Genomic DNA, 23,902 nt, shown 5'->3' with positions numbered 1-23,902 from the left:
CATTTCAATTAATGAGTTAAGACTGTTTGTGACTTAAAACCAACCATAGCTTTGGGCTTTGTAACCCAAGATTGGCCAGAAACATTTGAAGCCTGTGTCATTTTTTTTTCTTCTTCCAGGAACAGGGGAAGAACAAAAACCTCCGGAAAAAAATACAAAGAACTAATGCGAGGAAAAAAAATCTGCATTATGATAATATTCTACAAGCTACATTTGCTCAATCTTCCAGCTACCCACTTCTGTCTGTCCCTTAGACTGTGAGTCACTTCCTGCCTGGCACAGGGCTGTGCAGAGACTAAGTGCTCAATTAAGATGGCACAGGGGGAGGGAAAGGGACCTGTGTAGGTCAAGGCAGGCTCTGCCCCAAGGAGCAACAGGTGGCGACAGGACTAGAAACAACAGTGCTCCAGGAATCAGCCTCCAGAAGTCACAGGTTCTCTCAAGGAGGCCTAATGGAATTTGAGAGCAGCTGCCCTTCATTGCACAGCTAGACCTGGAACGTTCATCATGAAAACGCATCCCAGTAAGCAGTGAGAATGCAAATAAGCATCAGCCGCGGTGCAGACAACAGACATCAGGTGCTTTCCTGCTGGCACTAGGGAGCGGAGAGAAGGCTTGTGAGCAGCTAAACCAAAGACAAGGGAGGTCAGCTGATCGCCTATCTGTGCTCACTGCTTTATTTGCACCACCCCACGGGATGTGTCTCACTGCCGGTGGGGAAGTGAGGACAACAGGTTAAGGAACTTGCCCAAAGTCACACCACTACTAAGTGACAGAGCTGGGGTCTAACCTCAGGTGTCCGGCTCTAGAGCTCACACTGCTTGAATGTGAGTAAACAAGCTGTCACCTTCTGTTTGCTTGGAGGCGACTCCGTAGTTCCTCGGTTGTATTCATTTAAGAGCCACGACCCTGGCCCTGGCCGGTTGGCTCAGCGGAAGAGCGTCGGCCTGGTGTGCGGGGGACCCAGGTTCGATTCCCGGCCAGGGCACATAGGAGAAGCACCCATTTGCTTCTTCACCCCCCCCCCTCCTTCCTCTCTGTCTCTCTCTTCCCCTCCTGCAGTCAAGGCTCCTTTGGAGCAAAGATGGCCCGGGCGCTGGGGATGGCTCCTTGGCCTCTGCCCCAGGCGCTACAGTGGCTCTGGTCGCGGCAGAGCGACGCCCCGGAGGGGCAGAGCGTCGCCCCCTGGTGGGCAGAGCGTTGCCCCTGGTGGGCATGCCAGGTGGATCCCGGTCGGGCGCATGCGGGAGTCTGCTGACTGTCTCTCCCCGTTTCCAGCTTCAGAAAAGAAAAAAGAAAAAAAAAAAAGAGCCACGACCCTGCTGATTTAAGGCCTATCCATCCACACAAACCATGCAGGGCTTGATGGGTGAAAGTCTGAGAACAGAGCACAGGAAGGCTGCTGAGGATGGGAGAGGCGCCCCAGGCTTCACATGTGCCCCCACTCCTGACTCCTGATTCCGACCACCTCTCTGCCCTGCCATATTATCCTGCCTCCTCCTACCTGTCCCCTCCATCTGTACTTCCAGGGTGCATGTCCTCAGATGGCGTGCTCACTATCCTCTCTGGCATCCCTGAAGCTGGTGGAGAGCTGCCAACACATTGTAACCGACCCATCCCCCTGGCCGGCGCCCTCGTGACCAACCCCTCACCGGAGTTGGGCGCCCATTGTCTGCTGCCCAGTGCGCCCTCATGACCAGCTCCTCACCGGACTTGGGCACCCATTGTCTGCTGCCCAATGCGCCCTCGTGACCAGCCCCTCACTGGAGTTGGGCGCCCATTGTCTGCTGCCCAGTGCGCCCTCGTAACCAGCTCCTCACTGGACTCGGGCACCCATTGGCTATTGCCCAGTGCGCCCTCGTGACCAGCCCCTCACCGGAGTTGAGTGCCCATTGTCTGCTGCCCAGTGCGCCCTCGTGACCAGCTCCTCATCAGACTTGGGCGCCCGTTGTCTGCTGCCCGGTGAGTTTGCAAAACAGGATCAGCACTGACAGTGAACTGAAGGTCATGAGACCACCCCCAGGAGCCAGTCACGGGCAAGGGACACTCACTTCCTCCCAAACCCTGGCCAGCCTCTGCTCACATCTCTCCTGCTGGCGAGAGGCCAGGGGTACAACCAGCCCCACTCCTGTAATCAAGATACACCCCTGCCCACCAAGGATGGATCCCTGACTGCACAGGGGCCGAACAATGGGGGAGAGAGAGAGGTTGGAACCACTGTCAGACTGGTCTGAAACCCCTCGGCTTGCCCTCACCCTGGTGGGCAAATCTAAGCTCATCACCTGTTTTCTAGCAGTGGGACCAGAGCCCAGCCATCCCCTCTGAAGAGTGATCCACTCCCGGGCAGCTTTCTGTCTGCCTTCTCTAAGTCCTCCACACCTAGTGTGAGTTAGCACACTGCAGGGAACAACATCTGGCAAGAAGACACCAGAGCTTTCACAACTTAATGCATTTACTTCATTATCTGCTGATCAGTCAAATGCACATAGATTTCCCAAGTCACTTTAAATCATATAATCGTTAGGACACAAATACACGCTAGCTCATCCCTCTGGCGGAGAGTCCTTGGGGTGGCTTCTCTGTGTCTTCTGGTTGCTCCAGCTGCTCTGGCCACTTCCCCCTGGTTCTCCCCTGCTGCCTTCCTTCCTCCCTCCCTCACGTTCTCCCTGTCTTCCCTCTTTCCCTGCTGCTCTCCTTTCCCTCCCAAATCTGTGCTGTTTGGTAGATTCCGACAGACCTGCCTTGGTAGCTTTGTGATGCTGAAAAGGGGCTCAACACTTCTGAGCTTCCATCTCCCACCTGCAAAACGGGGCTCCCTAATAGCTGTAGCTGGCAATGACCGGCTGTGCAGCCGGCTCCCATGCCAGGCTCTGGGTGAGCACCAGGCACACATTAGACCTCATCGTTCCTCACCTCAGCCTTTGAGGTAAGTTTGGTCATCACCCCATTGGATGGATGGACAAACTGAGGCTGAAAGAGCCAAAGTAAGTTGCCCAAGCACAACTTGAGTGAAACTGGGATGTGACTCAGGTCTCTCTCCACCAATTTCAGGCTCACGAGAACCCACATGACTAATGGCCGGCTTCCTCTTTCTCTTCCTTCCAAGATGGTGGCAAAGGAGAGAAGGGACAGGTTCACAGAAGCCCCAACCCTGGGGCCACTGTAGAAGCTCTGGCGTTCCTCCTTGTCCACGCAGGCTGCACCTCACCACTCTGGCGCTCTAAACTCCACGGAGGCAAGGACCAGGGCTTCTGCCTCTCTGGGCGGGAGCAACGGTGACTGGAAGCACAGGGGCTTAGCAGGCTGCTGGGCACCGTGACACTGTGAGGGCTTGCGGGCCTGGGAGGAGGGGGGACGACAAGCGGGGACAGCACAAGCTCACAACCAAACAAGACCCGATGTGGAGTGGGCTAGAGAGAGAGAGGCGCGGAGCACTGCGGGAGCAGAGGAGGGGGCGGGGAGCGCCGCTTCCGCAGAGGGTCTTTTACTGACACTAACACATACACGTCCTGTGTTAGGCTCTTTGACTTCATCTTATTTAATTCTCACAAGGGAGAAAACTGAGCTCAAAGTCAATACCCTTGAAAAGCCACTGAGCTGCGATTCAAATCCAGTTCTGTCTGGTTCTAAAATCCGTATCATGTCGTCTGTACAGGCTGCCATCCAAGGGGACGCCCACTCTAGGTCTCAAAGAACGATGTCTAGAACAAATGAATCACTCTCAGAGCATTCTTCCTAAATCTCACATCATAACCGGCTGACAAACCATACATAAAGGTCACTGGGGACGTGAACACGAACATGCCAAGAAGAGCCGTCTGAGCAGACGTCCGCTTCTCCTACCCCTGACCTCCTTGTTCTCTCAGCCAGCAGACGGCTGGGCGTTCCTGAACCGCTGCTGTTGATTATTCCAGGGAAAGTGAGGTCTCTCAACTTCGAGGTCTTCAGGACAGCTTCACTCTTTGAGTCTCAGTTTTGTTTTTTATACTGCAAGGCAGAAAGATCATTAGTGGGTTAGGGAAGCCAATGGGAGAGGGAGGATGGGGAAGGCCTGAACACTGTGGTCATCCAGGCCTCAGACGCCCCCTGCAGGGCCTTCTTGAAGGTGGTGGAACCCAGCAAATCGAATCTGGTTGGTACCTGGGTTCCCACCTTCTTCTTTAATGGAAAAGGTGGTTGATGGGGTTGGGAGGAAGGCTAAGAAAGACACTAGGGAATTAGAATTAAACATAGTGGCATGTCCATCATTCACTTTGAGATGAGCCTTGTTCGGAGGACAAAATAACCTCGAGTAGAGGGGGACCCTCAGAAGCCATCTAGTCCAATCGCTGAGTTTAAAAAATGAAACCTGGACCCAGTATCTGGAGATTGGAAGTGGGGCAGGTTCTAGCTCTCTAGGTTTTCTAGCACCCAAGTGTGAGGACCAGTAAGCCAGTCTGTATTCCATACTCCCTCCCTTTCTCCACCAAAACAGATACTTGAATTTTGTTTCCTCAATAACCCTGCTTCAGTATGGATACCTATAGAGACAGGGAGCTCACTACTTCCCCCACCCCCACAGCTCTCTTCTCTGAGATGTCACAAGACTGCTGCCAGCTTTGCCACTACTGCTTCCAGTAAGACTGCTCTCTTCCAGCCCTGGCCAGTTGGCTTAGCAGTTCGATTCCCGGTCAGGGCACACAGGGGAAGCGACCATCTGCTTTTCTACCCCTCCCCCTCTGCCTCTCTCTCTCTCTTCTCCTCCTGCAGCCAGTGGCTCAGTTGGTTTGAGCACATCGGCCCTGGCGCTGAGGATAGCTCCACAGACTCAGCCTCAGGTGCTAAAAATAGCTCAGTTGTGAGTATGGCCCCAGATGGGCAGAGCAATGGCTCCAGAGGGGGGTTGCCAGTGAATCCCATCGGGGCTCATGCGGGAATCTATCTCCCATCCTCTCACTTGGAAAAAGCAGGAAAAAAAAAAAAGATTGCTCTCTTTCTTCCTGCTGCCCCATTTCAGTTTATTCAGTAACATTAGGCAAAAAATTTGCCTTTAGCAATTGAGGTTTTCTTCATCCTCACCCCCAACCCCATACACAGATGCAGTCAGGCTCCTAGAGGTGGGGAGCAGCTAAATTATTCTCAACTGTGGAGCAGAGGCGACCCCTATTGGTCATAAAGATTACAGCTCACAGGTGTAGGTGGGAGCCAAGCACTTACTTTGTTCATGATCCAGTCAGCATCTTCAATGGCTCTTTTAATAATCTGCTGGATTCTCTCAGGATTGTCTTCATCTGAATGAACCCGGAAACTCTGAAAGTTTAAGCATAAAAAAACATGGTGGCAAAATTGACAGGAGCGGCAGCTTAAGAGCACCAGTCGTGGGTCAGGCACAGCGTGAGCACCTCATACTCAACATCTCTTACCCCTCTGCAGAGTTACAACCTCACACAGAGATGAGGAGACAGAGGCTCACAAGCCCTAACCTGCTGCTAAGTGATGGTGCCAGCATTTGAAAACTGACTTATTCGACTGCATAGCACATACTCCTGCCAGCAGGGAAGTTGTGAAAATGAAGACCAGTGCTCACTTCGGCAGCACATATACTAAAAATTGGAAGACCAGTCCCCTAATTACCCCCAAATCAAGCTGGGCCCAAAGGTTATCAGGTGGGGCGAGGCTGAGGGAAATTTCCATCTGTGTTTCATTTACTCCTCCCAGGAAGCTGCTTTCACTAGGGGGGATCTCTGCATGGCTTCACAACAGGGAGGAGGGCTTCTCCTGGCCCATGCTGGAAAGCCAAGCAGAGAAGGAAGGGGCAGTGCGGAGGGTGGTTCTGGAAAACCCAGCCGGGTCCAGTGTGGAGCACAGGCTGCTGTTTGCTTTTGACCAGACGCTCACCACTGAGAAGCAACATGAGATTCATGTTCCTTCAGGGCAGGCAGGGTCCTTCAGAAGTCCTGGTACTTCCTCTGCCCTGTTACTCTCGACCCCACATATCCTCCTTCTTGTCTTTAAAAGCACCCCAAGTGCTCACCTCCAGGAAGAACTCCCTGTCTTCCTCAGACAACTAACTGCTCCCTTCTCCATGTTTCCACAACCCTCTGTTGCTTCCTCTATCTTTCTACTTTCCACATTATATTTGTATTAATATTTTTTTCTTTGCGAGAGAGAGACAAACAGGAAGTGAGAGAGATGAGAAGCATTAACTCATAGTTGCAGCACTTTAGTTGTTCTGCAGCACTTTAGTTGATTGCTTCTCATATGTGCCTTAACCAGGGGTGGGGGACTCAAGCTGAGCCAGTGACCCCCCGCTCAAGCCAGCAACCTTGGGATCATGTTGATGATCCCACAATCTATCAATCAATCTGGCAGCCCCATGCTCAAGCCAAATGAGCCTGTGCTCCAGTTAGCAACCTCCAGCCAATACTCGGGGTTTTGAACCTGGGACCTTTGTCCCAGGTCAACACTCCATCCACTGTGTCATTAATGGTCAGGTAATTTGGATTTATTTTAGTTTTTATTTGGAAATAATTTCTAACCTATAGAAAAACTGCAATAACAATACAAAATAGGCCCTGGCCGGTTGGCTCAGCGGTAGAGCGTCGGCCTGGCGTGCAGGAGTCCCGGGTTCTATTCCCGGCCAGGGCACACAGGAGAAGCGCCCATCTGCTTCTCTACCCCTCCCCCTCTCCTTCCTCTCTGTCTCTCTCTTCCCCTCCCGCAGCCAAGGCTCCATTGGAGCAGTTTGCCCGGGTGCTGAGGATGGCTCTGTGGCCTCTGGCACTAGAATGGCTCTGGATGCAACAGAGCGACGCCCCAGAGGGGCACAGCATCGCCCCCTGGTGGGCATGTCGGGTGGATCCCGGTTGGGTACATGCGGGAGTCTGTCTGACTGACTCCCTGTTTCCAGCTTTGGAAAAATGAAAGAAAAAAAAAACAATACAAAATAATTGCCTTCAGAATTACCAGTTGTTAACATTTTGCCACATTTGCTTTATCATTCTCTCTTTATATGTATTTGTACAAAAGTTCTGGAAGCATTTAAAAGTTGTGGACAAGACCTTACCCTATCAACACTTTGATGTATACTTCCTAACAACAAAGGCATACTGTTAATAATGACAGTAATCAAATTCAGAAAATTTAACATTGATACAGTACTACTGTATCTAATTTATAGCCCATATGTCAATTTCACAAATTTCCCCAATAATGTCCTTTATAATAATTGTTTTTTCTGGTCCAGGATCTGATCTGGGATCACACATTACAGTTAGCAGTCACATCTCTTTAGTCCCCTTTAAACCAGAGCAATTCTTGTGCCTTTCTTTGTGTTTTATGATGCTGACACGTTTGATGAGAACAGGCCAGTTATGGGTAGATAGTCCTTCATTTTGGGTTTACCTGATATCTTCTTATGGTTAAATTCAGTGTGCTTTCTTGACAGAAACGCTTGTCAAAGTGATGATGGGTCCCACAGTTTTAACTGCCCCTTCTGTTGCCTGGCACAGAGCTGGTGTACTGATGAGGTATCCACCCTCTGTTTCCTCATCAAAAACCACAGGGAAGAGCTGGGCTGCCCAGCTCTGATTTCCGGTGGCTCTAGCCAAACTGCCACCACCTCACTACCACCTGTTCCTGGCTCCTGGCTCTGTGATAGGTCCCGTGAGGAAGCCCCCTCAACCCCAGGCCCAGCATTTGCTCCCACCTGCCTGATAGCATGTTTGTAATGCTCCTGGATGCCCTTGGTGGGCAGCTGTCGGCAACAGCGCAGCAGGTATCGGTAGAGCTGCAGAGGCCTCTGGACCAGCTCTGCCCCCGGTAGCGGGGCCATCGGCAAGACTGTCTGGCCCTGGAAAACACAGAGCATCACTTCTGCATCCAGCCAATACTTGGTGCCCAGGTTCCGGTGCTCTGTGATAACAGCATGGAGGTCAGGTCCCTCTCATGCCACACTGCACGGAGCCCCAACCCTGAGATCTGGCTGGGCATTCTGTCTTGCAGAAGTCTCAGCCCAGAGCAAGGCAGCAAGGAACAACAGTGAGATGTTCAGCCTCATCCTCGCACCTTCTTTCCGGATACCACCGGAAATTGTAGTGGATAAGGAGGTATCACTGACAGGAAGAGTAGGGGAGACTGAGCAGGAAACCCTGCATGAAATGGCTGAGAAACCATCTAACCTCAAGCAACAGGGGGCAGAATGCCCAAAGGCCTGAGCCTTTCTACTCAAACTGTGACCCGCAGCATAGAGATCATCTGAGAACTTGTTAGAAATGCAGTCTCAAGCCCCACCCACACAGAACCTGCATTGTTAACAAGATGCTCAGGAGATTCATACACATGTTAGAGTTTGGGAAACAATTCTAGGGGCTCTGCATGGAGAATGAGCCATAGGCAGAGTTGTCCTACATGATTTGCTTTTACTGTGTGCTATAAACAGGAATAATAACAAGCTTTTATTCTGTCCTATTTGCTTTACATGTGATTAATGCACACATTTTTAAAAAATCAGCACAGAGAGGTCTGACAGCTTGCCCAACATCACACAGCTGATAAGGATAGAGCTGGGATCTGAATGCAGACAGACTCCAAAGCCCACCTTTTACTTAAAAAAAAAAAAAGCTAATTGAGATATAGTTAACATACAATCAATATATTTAAAATGTACAATTTGGTAGTTCTGACACATGTATACACCTGAGAAACCACCATCACCATCAGGAGAGTGAACATCCCCATCACCCCCACAAGTGTCCTCATGCCTCTTTGTAATCCCTCCTTCCTGCCCCCTCCCAAAGCAACCTCCGTTTCCGGTCCCTACAGATTAGTTTGCATATTCCTGAGTTTTACATAAAAGGAATCATATATCATGTACTCCTTTGTGTCTGTAAAACCCAGATTTCTGTATTATAATGGCTCTCTCAAAAGAATCTACAACTCTAATCTGGCCCCTTACTTTTTGAAGCAGGAAATTTAGTTAAGAGCATAGATTATTTCCCCCCATAATGGTAGAGTCTAAAACATAAGGATTTGTTAAGCTTCCATTAAGTGCCTCCCAGCCCATAACTGTCCCCTCCTGTATGCTCACGGCCCTGTAGGCACCTGCCTGGTCCTCTGCCACAGCATCTTGCCCGGTGTCCTTGCCTGCAGCCTGTCACTTCCCAGTCTCCTCCACACTCATGTCTAAGCTCATCCCATACTCAGCCAGATCCCCCAAAACCACAAGTAAATCACCCCTTGGTGCCTTGGCACATGCAGCTCCCTGAGTACGGAGCTCTCTTTCCTCCTCCAAGTGAGGAACTCATGTTTATCCTTCCAGGTCCAGCTCAGTGACACTTCCTCTGGGAAGCCCTTCCTGACTGTCCCTCTGGCGGGGCAGCAGCACCCTGTTGATGGAGCTGGTACAGCGCTTCCCACACTGCCGGGGATTCATCTGCTGCCAGGCCTGTGGAGCCTGGCGCAGGCCCCAGCGCTGCGTGCCCTGTTTACTGAACTGGGCTGAATGGAATCTGTTATCTCCTCGGTACAGATTTCCCCTCTCTGACAGAGAGGCTCACTATGTTCCAAATGAAGGAGCTAAAAGACCAAGATTAAGTGACTGGTCTTAGTTTTAAAGTAACATTAAAAAAAAAAAAAAAAAAAAAAAAAAGACAACCCTACCCCCTCAAAAAAAAAAGAAGAACCAGAATTCTAAATCTATCAGAGGTCCTAAAACTAAGAAAAGAAACTCATATGTTGCTGGTTTCAAAGGCATCTTCATTCCATTTCCAGTGTGTTATGTTCCTGGCAACAATAAATGTCTGTCTCCACAGCTAAGTTTGCTAATTGCGTGTGGCATGCTGGAGTCAGCAGGTGGCTGCCTGGCCCCACCATCCATTCTGCCATCCGGTAACAGCTCCAGGTATACAACTGGTGATCTGCTCCTGGCCAGGTCTCAGCCCACAAGGTCTGGGTGGAGCTCCACTTGAAGCTGACCAATCAGAGACCTGCACCCATGTGGTCGCAGGGACTGGTTCAGATGGGCACATGACAGGAGCTGCGTGGCTCTCAACACCTCTACAGGAGTGACTCTTTAGACCTGAGGCTGAGAGGACTGGATCTTCTCTCAGGGAAGCCGCATGCCTCTTCTTGAAGCCTGAGACTGAAGTCACACAGCAGAAGGCAGAGCTGAGAACCAGAGCAAAACCAAGTCTAAAGAATTCATTTGAGCCCTAACAGCATCCCTCTGAAGGGAGTCCCACCTCCAGGCTTTGCAGTGATCCATTTGTCGTAGCAGCTTCGGTTTGTCACTTACAAACAAGAGAGTCCAAACAGATCAAAAAATCTTAATCTCCCAATTCTACCTCCACGATAAGACTGATGATTCCAGCTCTAAGGAAGAGTGCAAGCAGGGCAAGGGTCCCCAAGGTCCTTGTGCCCCAAATATCAATCTTCCAGTCTGACCAGCCACGTTTCAGTACAACAAACTAAGGGGAACCCCATACAATGGGGCAAAGACCTTCAAGTGCCACAGAGAGGACATACCACTGAAGCCCCAACCTAATGGGCAGATTCCACTGGCAGGTTTCCCCAAACCATATAAAGCGTTAATCAAATATTGTAAAATGCTAGTCGTGTGACAGATGGTTACCAGCTGCAGCCTTCAAAATTAACATTTGGAAAGAGCAAAACCTTATTTCATTACTTAAAAAACCCAAGCAATACTTAGAAACCAACCCAGCAAGTATGGGCGGGAGATTATTTTCAACTCAATTATAATTCTTAGTCATTCTCAAGTAATAACTAGCAGAGACTGCATGTGTGGGTCCACTCAGAAGAGGGAAACTAAAAATGTTTTAATTTAATTTAAAGTGTGGGTTTTCAGTTGTTGAAGGGGCAACTGAACCTCACAGCATCATTGCTAAAACTGTAGTCAAACCCTGTGGCCCTGGGGATACTTGCTTCACATATCCTGCTCCTTGGACTTGGCTTTAGCCTCTGAACCTAGGCTCCCTGCCTCTGTGAAGGCACTGCCCTCTTCCCAGGCAACCAAACTAAAACCATCACAACGCCAACCCAGACTCCTCCTTGGCCCTCAAACCCCATGTCACTGATCTCTAAGTCCGATCAAAGTCTACCGCCTCAAATCTGTCCCCTCCTCTCCATTTGCACTGCACATCCTTGGGTAAGGCTCTCATCACAGCTCATGTGGACAACTCCAGGAGTTCCTGGCAGGTCTCCCTGTCTTCCCATATATTCTCCAGGCACCATCCCAAGCGAATCTTTTCTAACGTAACTCTCAGCCTATCATGTTCCTCCTGCCTAATACCCCTAATAGCCACCCTTACCCCCATCAATCAGGACTTTCCCCAAAATGTGGGACAAATATGGAATTATTTTAAGCAGTATATGAACAAACATCTTTTTATTTTAATTATTTTATTTTATTTTCAGGTGTCATGAGAAAAAAATCCCATAATTTCATAGGAATTATGGCTTTAAACAGTTTTCAAAATGAATGGTATAAAGTATATCAAGCAAATAAGAATGCAGTTGAAATGTGAATATGACAAAAATCATGAAAGTGACACTGAAGTCTGGAAAGCACTGGTCTACAGGGTGAAACCCATGCTCCCTTCCATGGTCTCCAAGGCCCCCTCCTGGTCTGGCCCCTGCTCACCCCTCATCACATCTCCCACCACTCGCTGCCAAGTCCAGGCAAACTGAGTGGCACGTTCCATGACAGCCTGTGTCATGTTCACCAATCGTGGTCTCAGCATCCTGACAAAATACCCAGAATAGAACAGATGTTGTAGGGCTTTCCAAAGACAGAACCAATAGGAGATAGATAGATAGATAGATAGATAGATAGATAGATAGATACCTATAGATATAGATTTATAAGGAATTGGTTCATATGGTTATTGAGGCTGATAAGTTTAAAATCTGCAGAGCTGATATCTCAGTTTGAGTCCCATGAGGGCAAGGGCTGTCGGATTCCTCTATCTCTGTTCCCTCAACATCTAGTACAGTATGGGACACATAGTAGACTCCTCCATAAATGGTTGTTGACCAAATAACCTAAAAATCTGACCAATCCGGCCCAGGCCGGTTGGCTCAGTGGTAGAGCGTCGGCCTGGAGTGCAGAAGTCCCGGGTTCAATTCCCGGCCAGGGCACACAGGAGAGGTGCCCATCTGCTTCTCCACCCCTCCCCCTCTCCTTCCTCTCTGTCTCTCTCTTCCCCTCCCGCAGCGAGGCTCCATTGGAGCAAAGATGGCCCGGGCGCTGGGGATGGCTCCTTGACCTCTGTCCCAGATGCTAGAGTGGCTCTGGTAGGGCAGAGCACCGCCCCGGAGGGGCAGAGCATCGCCCCCTGGTGGGCAGAGCGTCGCCCCTGGTGGGCGTGCCGGGTGGATCCCGGTCGGGCGCATGCGGGAGTCTGTCAGACTGTCTCTCCCTGTTTCCAGCTTCAGAAAAATACAAAAAAAAAAAAAAAAAATCTGACCAATCCCCAAACTTGAGAAAAGCAAACAACAGCTCAGCTTTCTCCCTGCCTTCAGGCTCTTGGGATCCAGATGTGGCTAGGACAGACCTGTACTCTGGCCCATTACAGAATGATGACCTCTGCCCTCTGCAGGGTCCTCCATTCCCTGAGTACCCCGGGTGATCACCTCTGACAAAGCACCCTCCTTCTCCCACCTATCTACTCCAAGCTATTCCAGTCTCCTCAGGCCTCCCTCCAACTCACCTGCAGGAACTCCCTGCAGGCACTGACACCTCAGCCTGGAGGGGACATCAGACAAGAATATCCTCAAGTCCCCCCGACCTTGAAATTCATCCTCACCTGAGAGCTGACTGATGGGCTGATGTGCTAAGTATGGTGCTAGACATTTTTACAACAACCTTCTGACCAAAAAAACATTATCCCCATTTTGCAGATGTAGAAACTGAGACTGACCTATGAGCTGACATGCCCATGGATGCACAACTAGGGAGTGGCAGGGCTGGGAAGTGAGTTCCGGCTCTAAGTCCAGCGTTCCAACCACTGTGAGTTCTTGAAGGAAAGGGGCCCTTCCTTCCCAAGGCTGTGAGGCTCTCAGAGGGGTTGGCGTTAACCCAGCCCCCTTCTGCCGTGTCTCCTTTTCAATCCTTCCCTATGTTCAACCAGAATGAGCCCTTTAAAACGAATTTCATCTTTGAGTCCCTTGCTTGATATCCTTTAATGGCACCCATAGAACAAACTCTGGGTCATCAGGACACATATGCCTTTGTGTGTGGACAGGAGCAGGGATGGTGTTCAAGGCTTTCCCCAATCAACTGCCGATCTCTATCCCATTTATAACCAAATTCCCTATCCACACTCCCCTCTGCCTGGCTTTGTCTCCTTCCTCACTGTCACTACGATAGTGCCTGGCCCACGGTGGGCACTCAGTAGAGGGTATCAAGTGACTCCTCCCTCTCCCCAACAACTTATAGGCCACTTGCCTATACCTTGAAGACTGAGTAGGATAGTGAAAGCATAAGGGCGCCAAATCATGGCAAGACTGAGGGGAGGGTTAAGTAGGAGAGCACGCATGCCTGGTTCACGGCAGCAGCGCACTAAATGTGAGGTCTCTCTCCCTAGCCCTTCTCCACCCCTGGAAAAGCAGCAAAAGCGGGAAACAAAATGTTAGGATTCCTTTTAACGCTTCTATCCCAAATAAAAGCAGCTTGCTAACAGAGCCTCCGCTGCGAAGGGAGGTAGGGACAGGTTTGTGGAGTTTGTAGATCCTGTTAGCTCTGCATACATCAAGGAAGAGAAAGTACACCTTTTTTTCTTTTAAATCAAACAAAAGGTCAGGTGCAGTTTACTTGGCTTTTTCCTAAATCAGAACTGAGTTCTGGTTATTCATCCTGTAGCCTGTCATGAATGAAAAAGTTATAGAAACACCTAAGGTAGCATGGCTGGCTCAGAGCAGGCTTCAGAAAAAGGTGTTACCTGAATGAACGGAAAACAGTCCAGAGCAGGCAGGCTTTCAAAACCAGAATACCGAAGAGCTGAAAGCCACCTTCTCCCAACCAGTGTGAAAGAAGTCTCTCTTCCACATCCTTGGGAGCCCAAGCTGTCAGAAAATTCTTTTGGTTCTGAGCTAAAATCTGCTCTGTAAAACTCTGCTTATTGGTGTGAGCTCGGCCCTTTGGGGCTAAAGTCTCTGCTGACTTTCCCCCAAGTCCAGTCTTTCATTCCTCAAAGTCAATTTCCCCAGCCCTTCAGTCATTCCTTTTCCAAGATGCTTCTTTTCCTGAAAGTGCTGTAATCTCCCAATGCTTCTCCAACCCACACTGGACACACACCTCCTCATTACTGATCTCACCCTTAAAACCACGGTTTGCTTGTGTTCTGACCAGCTCCAGGGACACTGCAGTTTAGGTGGCAATGTCACCTCTTCTACTTGGGAATTCAAGGAATGCAACTCAGACAGCATTCTCTGTTTGGGCCCTGGCCCTGGCATTCAGCTCAAAGGCACTTTTTTTTTCTTCCATGAACTATTCTGTTTTCTATGAACTATTATGAAGCCTCTTTCCCCATCTTGTATTTTATTAGTTTAGTCCAGAGCCACTGGGGTCTGCCACAATCTCTGGGGTGCCTGATCCTGTCTGTTATCCAACTCAACACAATTCAGCACAACAAGAGCACAGACAGTCACATACCAGGTACAAATAGGGCACAAAGAGAGAGAGATTAACCCCAGTAGGCTGTGTCAGTCACCCATACCAAGCCATTCAGAGCATTTAATACATGTGTGATTCTGGACTCAGGATTTGCTTTAAAAGCTCTTAGGAAACATCTCCCTCCCCCTCCAAAAATATGATAGCATAAAGAAACAGAGTGAAGGCAAAGCCACAAAGGGAATTTCTGGGAGCCAAGTGGTGTCACTGGCACAGAGGCTGAAAAACATGCCTATGGTCCCGTTTAACCCCACTGTCTCTTTCCCTAAACTGTGCCCTGACATAGGGCACCTGAAAATAAGTGGCAGGAAAAAAAATTTTTTACATTTAAAGAAAGAAAGAAAAAAAGAAAGAGAATAGAACTAGAGAAAAATAACCAGAAATTATGCCCTATTGAGCATAGATAAAAGCTAAATTAAGCCAGCATTGGCCATTGTTTAAATATGCAATTATTCTTTTGAATGGAGAAAGTCATAATATAAGACCAAAGTGGTTCTGCGCCCCATCTCTGGGGCTCCAACTTGCACGTGCATATTCTCCCAAGCAAGTAACGGGGCAGCAATCCCTACTCCCCCCGTCCCTTTACTTCATGGTCTCTAGGTCAGTGGTCCCCAACCTTTTTTGAGCCACGGACCGGTTTAATGTCAGAAAATATTTTCACAGACCAGCCTTTGGGGTGGGACAGATAAATGTATCACGTGACCGAGACAAGCGTCAAGAGTGAGGCTTAGACGAATGTAACAGAGGGAATCTGGTCATTTTTAAAAAATAAAACATCGTTCAGACTTAAATATAAATAAAACGGAAATAATGTAAGTTATTTATTCTTTCTCTGCGGACCGATACCAAATGGCCCACGGACCGGTACCAGTCCGCGGCCCGGGGGTTGGGGACCACTGGTCTAGGCTCTCAAGACTCATCCTTCATATTCTTCACCCCTCCACGACCCTCATGTCTTACCTTCATCCCTGGCCACTACCTTGGTTCCCAATTTCGTAACAATGCCTCCTTCAGACTATTCTAATACCTCCCAGTCTCTCTCCTTCCAGTCCAAATCCCAGTGTCACCCAAGGACACATCCTAAGAAACACACTGTCACTTCCTTTCTCCAGAAACCTCTGTGGAGTAATCTTTATGCATGACTTTCCAAAACCTGGTTCCAACTTCTCTCATCAAACTCATCTCTTGCTGTCCTCTCACACTTCCTGCGTATTAGCCACACTCTGAATGTGGAAGTTAAGTTTATGGACTTTAATCTGGGTTCAAATTCTGGCTCCATTACCTGCCAGTTGTGGGACCCATCTCAGAGTTTGCTGCATATCTGTGAATGAGGACACTAAAAGTATCTCCTTTATAAAAATCATTGTGAGGATAAATAATGCCCCTAATCCACTTAGCATGGTGCCTGGCACATACTATGTGCTTACTAACTATTCATTGTTATTAACAAGATCTCTGAAATGTGCTTTTCAATATCTCTCTGTCCATTACGTTGAATTCTTTACTCATCTAAGGAATTCTTCACTCATCTAAGGAATTCTTCTTTATCCTTAAAGATCCAGTGCCTATGTTACCTCCCGCATGCTGTCCACACTCCTGCAATGGGGTCATCACATTGTACTGCAGGTTTTGATTTTTTTTTTCTTTTGTATCTTTCCGAAGTTGGAAACGGGGAGGCAGTCAGACAGACTCCCGCATGCGCCCGACCAGGATCCACCCGGCATGCCCACCAGGGGGCGATGCTCTGCCCATCTGGGGTGTTGCTCTGTTGCAACCAGAGCCATTCTAGTGCCTGAAGCAGAGGCCACGGAGCCATCCTCAGCGCCCGGGCCATCTTTGCTCCAGTGGAGCCTTGGTTGCAGGAGGGGAAGAGAGAGACAGAGAGGACGGAGAGGGGGAGGGGTGGAGAAGCAGATGGGTGCTTCTCCTGTGTGCCCTGGCCAGGAATCGAACCTGGGACTCCTGCACGCCAGGCCAACGCTCTACCACTGAGCCAACCGGCCAGGGCCGAGAGCAGGTTTTGATGACGAACAACCCTGGTTTAGGAGCCTACCTCTGCCATTTACTAGCTGTGCAATCCTGGGCAAAGTGCTTGACTTCCTGGACTTCTGCCTCCTCCTCTGTAAACTGGAGAACAGAAAATATACCTCAAGGGAGGGCAGTTGTAAACATCAAGCAAGTTAACATAAGTAAAGTGACTGGCACAGGTGCTGGCATATATTAGGTTCCTGGACATCTTACCCTCTCCTACTATACCTGGCTATTTGCATTTCTTGCTGACTATAAGCTTCTGGAGTGCAGAAACTATATTGTATTAGAACCCCCCCCCACACACACACACACAATTAACAGTACCCAGAACATAACAGAAGCCCATTATTGTGTGATGATGAATTCCCTTTTACCAGAGAGGAAAATGAAGCCAGGAGGAAAGTGACCATCCTGAAGTGATAAAGCCAGTTAGCGGCACAGCCACGTCTCAAACTTGGCTCCTTTGGCTCTGAATCTTCAGCTTTGTCTACCACACATGCTGTCTTAAGGCTAAGGAGTCACTGTGAATGTTACATCTGTCCGCCCAAACCACCCTGAGCCTTTATTAGTTTCAAATGAACCTGGTGAGCTATTCCAGCCAAAGCAAACCAGAAAAATCGTGCAAAAGGCAAAGGTTTTTGTCTCAGAGCAAAGCAACCAGCAACCTGAACTGAACCATTGTTCACGTGAGACTGCTTTGTGCCAATGGCCTCCCACACAGGCCACAACACACCACCCTAGTCTGAGGGCAAAACTAACGGATTGTATACCTACCAGGTGTCAAACATTACGGTGGGTACTTCATAGGGACTACTTAATCTACAACCCTTTTATTCCCACTTTAAAGATGGGGAAAAACTGAGGCTCAAGGTCATGCAGAACTAGGCAAGAGCCACAACTGGGCTTTGTACCCACGTCTCTGTCTTCATAACTCAAACTTTCTACACATACCCAGGGCTTGTCTGAGAGCAGCCCCTGAGCTGAATCCTTCTGGTTTAGTCTTTTCTTCTCCCCTCCCTCTAGCCTCTTTACTGGTCCTCACATACCAAACCACTCCTCCAGGGTGCCCACATGCTCCACCCCCACCCTACCCACCACGTGTCCAGGTCTCACTGAAAAGGCCTTCCTTGACCACATTATAGTTCCTTCTATTTAGCTTCATGGCACTCTTTACTACTTGAATTATATTTATTTCAGTTTGTATTCCCCCACTGGAATGTAAGCTCTATAGGAGTGGGGAGTTTATCTTGTTCATTCATAGCTGTGTCCCTAGTACAGTGCCTGACACACAGTAGGCATGTGTACATGCATGCGAGTGTATGCCATGTGTATATGTTGAAATACTAGTCTTTGAGCACCAACAAGGTACTAGGTACTGGAGATACAGAAACAAACAAGACAGCCTCTAACCACATGGAACTTACACATTAATAAGAAGACAGAATAAACCCAATTATTCAATTATAACTAAATACTACAAAGCAGAATTCAGGTCTTTGAGAGACTGTCTGAGAAGTTTTCTTAAGAAAGGAACATTTAATCTGAGGTCTGAAGGAAGAGCAGGATTTGGCTGGGTGATGGTGAAGATGGAGGGGTGGTGAAGGCAGAGAGAACAGCCTGCAGCCTGCATGAAGACCTGGGGGAGGAAGGGACTGCCATGCCCACAGGAGCCCATGGAGGCAGGGAGGGAGAACAAGAGCAAAGAGGATGCAGTCTAGAAAGGAGAGGCCAGATTCAGAAGGGCCTGGTAGGTCGTGAGGAATTAAGATTAGTCCTAAAATCCATTCCTGATGGATAAATAAAACAGGGTACCTTCATACAATGAAATATTATTTTGTAATTAAAAAGGGATGAACTACTGATACATGAAACAACAACAGTGAGCCTTGAAAACATTACTCTCAGTGAAAGAAGCTAGTTACAAAGTGCCAAATATTGTATAATTCCATTTATGTGAAATGTGCAGAATAGGCAAATTTATAGAGACACAAAGTAGCTGAGCGCTTGCTAGGGCTGGGGGAAATGGGAGATTGGGTGGTGACAGCTAAAGGAGGGATTTCTTTGAGGGGTAATGAAAATGTTCTAAAATTAATTATGGTGATGGATGATGCTCAAATTTGTGAATGTACTAAAAGACATTTAGTCATTCATTTTAAATGGGTGAATCGTTTGCTATGTAAAAGCAAACAAATGATTAGGCTTCAGTGCAAAGGGGGTCTCAGCCCATTAGTGACCTGCTCCATTATTCAAAAGCATAAATCAAAACGTGAAGATTACTCCACGTAAGCTCGCTCACAGGGTACTCCAGACAGATGAACCGTGCAGGGGACACATCTACTTGTTAAAATGATCAAACCGAGGCTGACCACGGAGGTGTGTGCCAGACAATGAATATTGCACTAGTGGGTCCCGCGACCCGGCTTCGCGGAAGCGCCTGGGGATCTCTGGGAACTCTGTGGCCCCCACACCCCTCCCGGGGTCCTGGGCCTTCAAACTCCCCGGATCCGCCCCGGCGAGGCCTGCTACAGGCCTGGGGCGTCCGGGAGCTGCACTCCGAGGCATCTGGCTCTCCTGAGGCACGAAAACGGGCAAGGAGGTGAAAGGAGTGGGTCGCCACCAGCCAAGAACGCCGGACGCCTCACATCCCCAGCCCGCCCGCCACCCCAGCGGCTCCGGGCCCCTAGCCCCCGCCCTCCACGCGGCTCACCCGCCTCCACCACCGAGAAATGTCAATGCGGGACGCGGCGGACCGGAGCCGCGAACGCGTCTGCGCCTGCGCCTCTGGACCTGCGTAGCTCCGCCCCCGCCTGGGCACTGTGCGCCGAGCGCCCTCTTTCGGCCACGAGTGGGATTCGGGATCCCTTTATAAGGGAACCCAACATTCCATATATACTGGGTGCCCCTTCCCGGATCCGACCTCACCCAATTGAAAAAGAAAGCTGTTCCTCTAACAGCCTTCTTAAATTAAACATCCACGCTTCCTTCGGGCTGTTGCTACCTGGGATATAATCCCTGAGGGCAGGCTCTCCCCCTTACTCCTGAAGATGGATTGCTGCCAAAACATTGGGGGTGTTCAAGATCTGTGAAAAGGCTTGCTAGAGGACTTTCCTAAACCATTCGTGTTGATGACAGGAATTATATTTGGATGGGAATCTGCATTTTGAGTCATTTCATCAAATTACAGTCCCTTAACACCTGTCAAAAGAATAAATATGACAGTAATAGGCATGCTTCCTTTCAGATCCATCTGTAATTATAATTGAGGAAAAGAATACAGAATTTAAATTCAGAGCTACCGTCAGTATCATTCTTTGAAAATGAAATAATGCTGTTTTATTAAATAGGCTCTCCCTACTCTCTAATGTTTAAAGCTAAGGTGCTTCTCTGAATTGATTTAAATACAAGTTTTATATCCTGAAAGAAATAAAGATGAATCTTTATCTTCAGACAAAACCCCTGTTCAATGATACTGCTGATCTTTTCTCAGCTGATGTCTAAAAGGGAGTTAGGTTGTTAGCGGATAATATAGCTTCTGGTCACACCTCTCCTCTCTAGGGCTTTTTAAACTTATGTGTAATAAAAAGGCTGATTTCCTTACACAGACAGACTCCAGGTGTAGCTGATTTAACAGGGCAACTCCTTTTTCCTTTTCTTTCTTTCTTTTTTTTTTCAAGGAAAAATTGCTCCCTGGTGGCTTCTGAGAATCTATTTTTCTCCTTTTAAGATAAGAGAACGGGAAGAGGGATAGGATGGCGGAGATATTTCTTAACAGTCGCGGTTTTGAGGTTTACCTCCCTTTTTTGTTTTACCTCTTCGAATGACACACTAGTCTTCCTCCAAATCAGGTGGGTGTTTTTTTCCCTGAAATATTTAGATAATTGCCTCAACTCTTCAATTTATTTTCAACATGTAGACTCGGGTCGACTATAGCTGAAAGATATGATTGAACCTTCATAAGTAAGCCCTCTTATTTACACAAGAATATTCAGGGGCACATCATTAGTGCCAATTCAATAATAAATCATTGAGCTTTTTAAGCCCTTGCTAGGAACAATCTGCAGTATCACCATCCATTCCTGTTTTCAGCTAAAGGATCACTTAATATTTTGAAGAAAAAAAATTTTCACAATTTATTCTTTGGCCCCATCTCCCTTTTGTTCCTAGATTGCTGTGTTCCTGCATCAGAAACGTTGTTCTAATACAGCGATTTTCAACCTTTTTCATCTCATGGCACACATAAGCTAACTACTAAAATTCTGTGGCACACCAAAAAATATAATTTTTGCCAATGTGACCTAAAAAATAGGTATCATTTTGATTCATTCACACTGAATAGCTCTTGTTGTACTAGCTGTTTCCATTTCTTTGATTTGGCAATCTAAGGAAAAAGAGGTCAGTGCCCCTACTAACTAGTCACGTATTACAATTTTTTGCAGCACACCAGTTGAAAAACACTGTTCTAATACCTAGATCTCATAAAATATTCAAGATGCAAGCTGTTTATTTTAGCTCAGAAAGACTCTGCCTTCAGAATCATTTCTGCCTCTATCTTTACAAACATACAGATTTTACCTTTCTCAAAAATTCCTTATAAATATCAAAACACCAAGAAAAAACAAATAACCCAAGGCAGGATAGGCTTGAACAACAACTTTTTTTTCAAGCCATAAAGGAAACCTAGATATTTTCAATAATTGGATTATAATACTTTGTTTTTATTTTTAATTGTATTTATCATTATTATTTTTTTTATTTAAGTGAGAGGAGGGGAGATAAAGAGACAGACCTCTGCATGTGCCCTGATTGGGATCCACCCAGCATCCCCCATCTGGGACCGATGCTCTGCCCATCTGGGGCCCATGCTCACACCAAACTACTTTTAGTGCCTGAGTTGGAGGCTCCACAGAGCCATTCTCGGTGCCCAGGGCCAACGCAATCAAATTAACCAAGCCATGGCTGTGGAATGAGAAGAGAAAGAGAGAGAGAGAGAGAGAGAGAGAGAGAGAGAGAGAGAGAGAAGGGGAAGGAGGAAGGGAGAAGCAGATGGTTGCTTCTCCTGTGTGCCCTGATCAGGAATCAAACCCAGGATTTCCACAAGCTGGGTTCATGCTCTACCACTGAGCCAACCTGCCAAGGCTGGATTATAATACTTTGAACTTGACATCAGTCTTACATTCTTACAGCTTCAGTAGTAAAATTAAAGAATTTTTACCAGCCTGCTCACTCACTAAAATGACACATGGCCCATAATCTAATGAAAACCCAATCATTCTTACTGTTATTTTCCTTTACACTGAAATTTTAGTAGACAAATACCCTCATGTCAGATAATGCAATATATTTACCAGTAAATGGAATTGAAAGACCTTTTCACATGAGATATTTGTCACCCAAGTTGGCTGTCCAGGAGACATGTTCTCACAGGGAAGTTTATTGACTTTCATAAGAAATACATCACAACATTCTCTCATAATGTCTTTCTGACATTATGTCATTTAACCTGACACCTGCAGGTTTGTAACCAATATTTGTAGGAAAAGATACAAATCCTGATACTTCTTCCAGTTTAAACCTGTTTTTAAGTTTCAAAGAGAAATGATACATTTGCATCCTCTGATTAAATCAGGTTATTGTCTCAAAGGTTGACCATGTAAATAATTCAAATCAATTCATCACTGCACAATAGATTTAATAAGCATAATAAACACTTTGAAGAAAACACATAGGACCCCGAGGTCTGCCCTTGCTCTCACTCCCATTATCTCAGATTTCCCTGTGAACAGACTGAGTGGTACCACGTTGTTCTTTTCTATTCAAAATATGCAAAGTTGCTATTTACCAGTTTGCAATTTGCATGTCTCAAATCCTGCCAGAACCCAGAATGAGGGGCTTGGGGTGATTGGTAAGAGTGCCAAAAGGGGACACCGGAATGAAAATGGAAAACCCAATGGACAGATCTTTTCCACCCCAGGGTGCTGCAAAGCATAACTGTCACCAACTACTGGAGATTTATTTTTAAGAAACTAAAAATATTGGATATAAAAGATTTTGTGAAATCTTAGATGTCTAGTCTAGTGTCTTCTTTCTTTCCTTCTTTCTTTCTTTTTTCTTTTTCTCTTTCTTTTTTTTTGTGTGTGTGTGTCTGTGTGTGAGAGGGAGAGACAGACAGACAGAAAGGGAGAGAGATGAGAAGCATCAACTTGTAGTTGTGTCACTTTAGTTGTCCAGTGATTGCTTCTCATATGTGCCTTGACCGGGCAGCTCCAGATGAGCCTGTGACCCCTTGCTCAAGCCAGTGACCCTAGGCTTCAAGCCAGAGACCATGGGGTCATTGTCTATGATCCCACGCTCAAGCAGGCGACCCTGCGCTCAAGGTGGTGAGCCTGTGCTCAAGCTGGTAACCTCGGGGTTTCAAACCTGGGACCTCAGTGTTCCACATCAATGCTGTATTCACTGCACCACCACCAATCAGGCCCTGTCTTGTTTCTATAATTGCTGGGTTGAAGAAGAGAATGAGGAAGGATTTCAAGAATTTTATATAAAAGAATACAAGTACAATTGTGACTATTTACAACATATTCTTGGAGAGCAATTTACAGCCAGGGTTTTAGACTTCCTGGATTTCTTTTTTGTCTTACTTTCTGCAGCTCCATAAATCTAAAGTTGCTGACTGGTAATAATATAGTATATTTCTTGGTGTGTCCTGTAGTAATATATATTTACAGTGGCTACATGTGAGACCACACTGATGGTCAGATGTAGGAATATGAGTCTCCACTTTTTCATTCTTGAAATATGCTCAGTGTCTCATGTTTTCAGATTGTAAATAACATGCACACAACATACATGAAATTTTTTGTATAAATCGCTTTGGAAATGGAATTTTTCCCATGAAAAGTATAAGTGAACACAGGATGCGTATATGGTGATCTTAACAAAGAAGCAAATGAGCTTGGGAACATTTTTCCTTTTTTGAATTTCGATAGCATTTAGCTAAAGAACCACTTTAATTCACAACGTGCAATTCTGTTTCCTTTGTCTACATCTGTAGAGTCTTAAGATAGCCACAGGTAAGAATTAGTGCCGCAGTTAATAAAAATGGAGACTGTATGGAATAATGAACTTCATTAAATAGGATTATTTGCAGGAAGAGGAGAGATAGAGAGGTACAGAGGGGAAGAAGGGGGGGAGAGAGAGGGAGAG

The 23,902-nt window shown here is 47.3% G+C and overlaps 1 protein-coding gene across 2 annotated transcripts; it reads right to left on the bottom strand.

Annotated features, from left to right (window-relative positions):
- Nucleotides 1–2,434: 2,434 nt before the first annotated feature.
- Nucleotides 2,435–19,410, bottom strand: LYRM9 (LYR motif containing 9). Of its 2 annotated transcripts, none has more exons than XM_066263266.1 (4): nucleotides 19,407–19,410; nucleotides 7,688–7,831; nucleotides 5,197–5,289; nucleotides 2,435–3,987 (listed from the first exon to the last, which is right to left on the bottom strand). In XM_066263266.1, exons 2-4 carry the CDS (start codon nucleotides 7,811–7,813, stop codon nucleotides 3,970–3,972), a joined length of 237 nt encoding a protein of 78 aa, XP_066119363.1. In that variant the 5' UTR covers nucleotides 7,814–7,831; nucleotides 19,407–19,410; the 3' UTR covers nucleotides 2,435–3,969. The 2 variants fall into 2 exon arrangements, with proteins under 2 accessions (XP_066119363.1, XP_066119362.1); XM_066263265.1 differs by lacking the exon at nucleotides 19,407–19,410 and adding an exon at nucleotides 16,722–16,761.
- Between the last annotated feature and the right edge of the window lie 4,492 nt (nucleotides 19,411–23,902).

The sequence above is a fragment of the Saccopteryx bilineata genome, chromosome 2, assembly GCF_036850765.1.
Source record: "Saccopteryx bilineata isolate mSacBil1 chromosome 2, mSacBil1_pri_phased_curated, whole genome shotgun sequence".
Classification (NCBI taxonomy): Eukaryota; Metazoa; Chordata; class Mammalia; order Chiroptera; family Emballonuridae; genus Saccopteryx; species Saccopteryx bilineata.
Note: the sequence above shows the minus strand (reverse complement) of the source record. Positions and strands in the feature narration are given on the sequence as shown.

Coding starts and splice junctions, on each gene's coding strand:
- LYRM9 (XM_066263265.1), bottom strand. Junction 5,290..7,687: donor ACAAACATGCTATCAGGCAG/GTGGGAGCAAAT, acceptor TTAAACTTTCAG/AGTTTCCGGGTTCATTCAGA.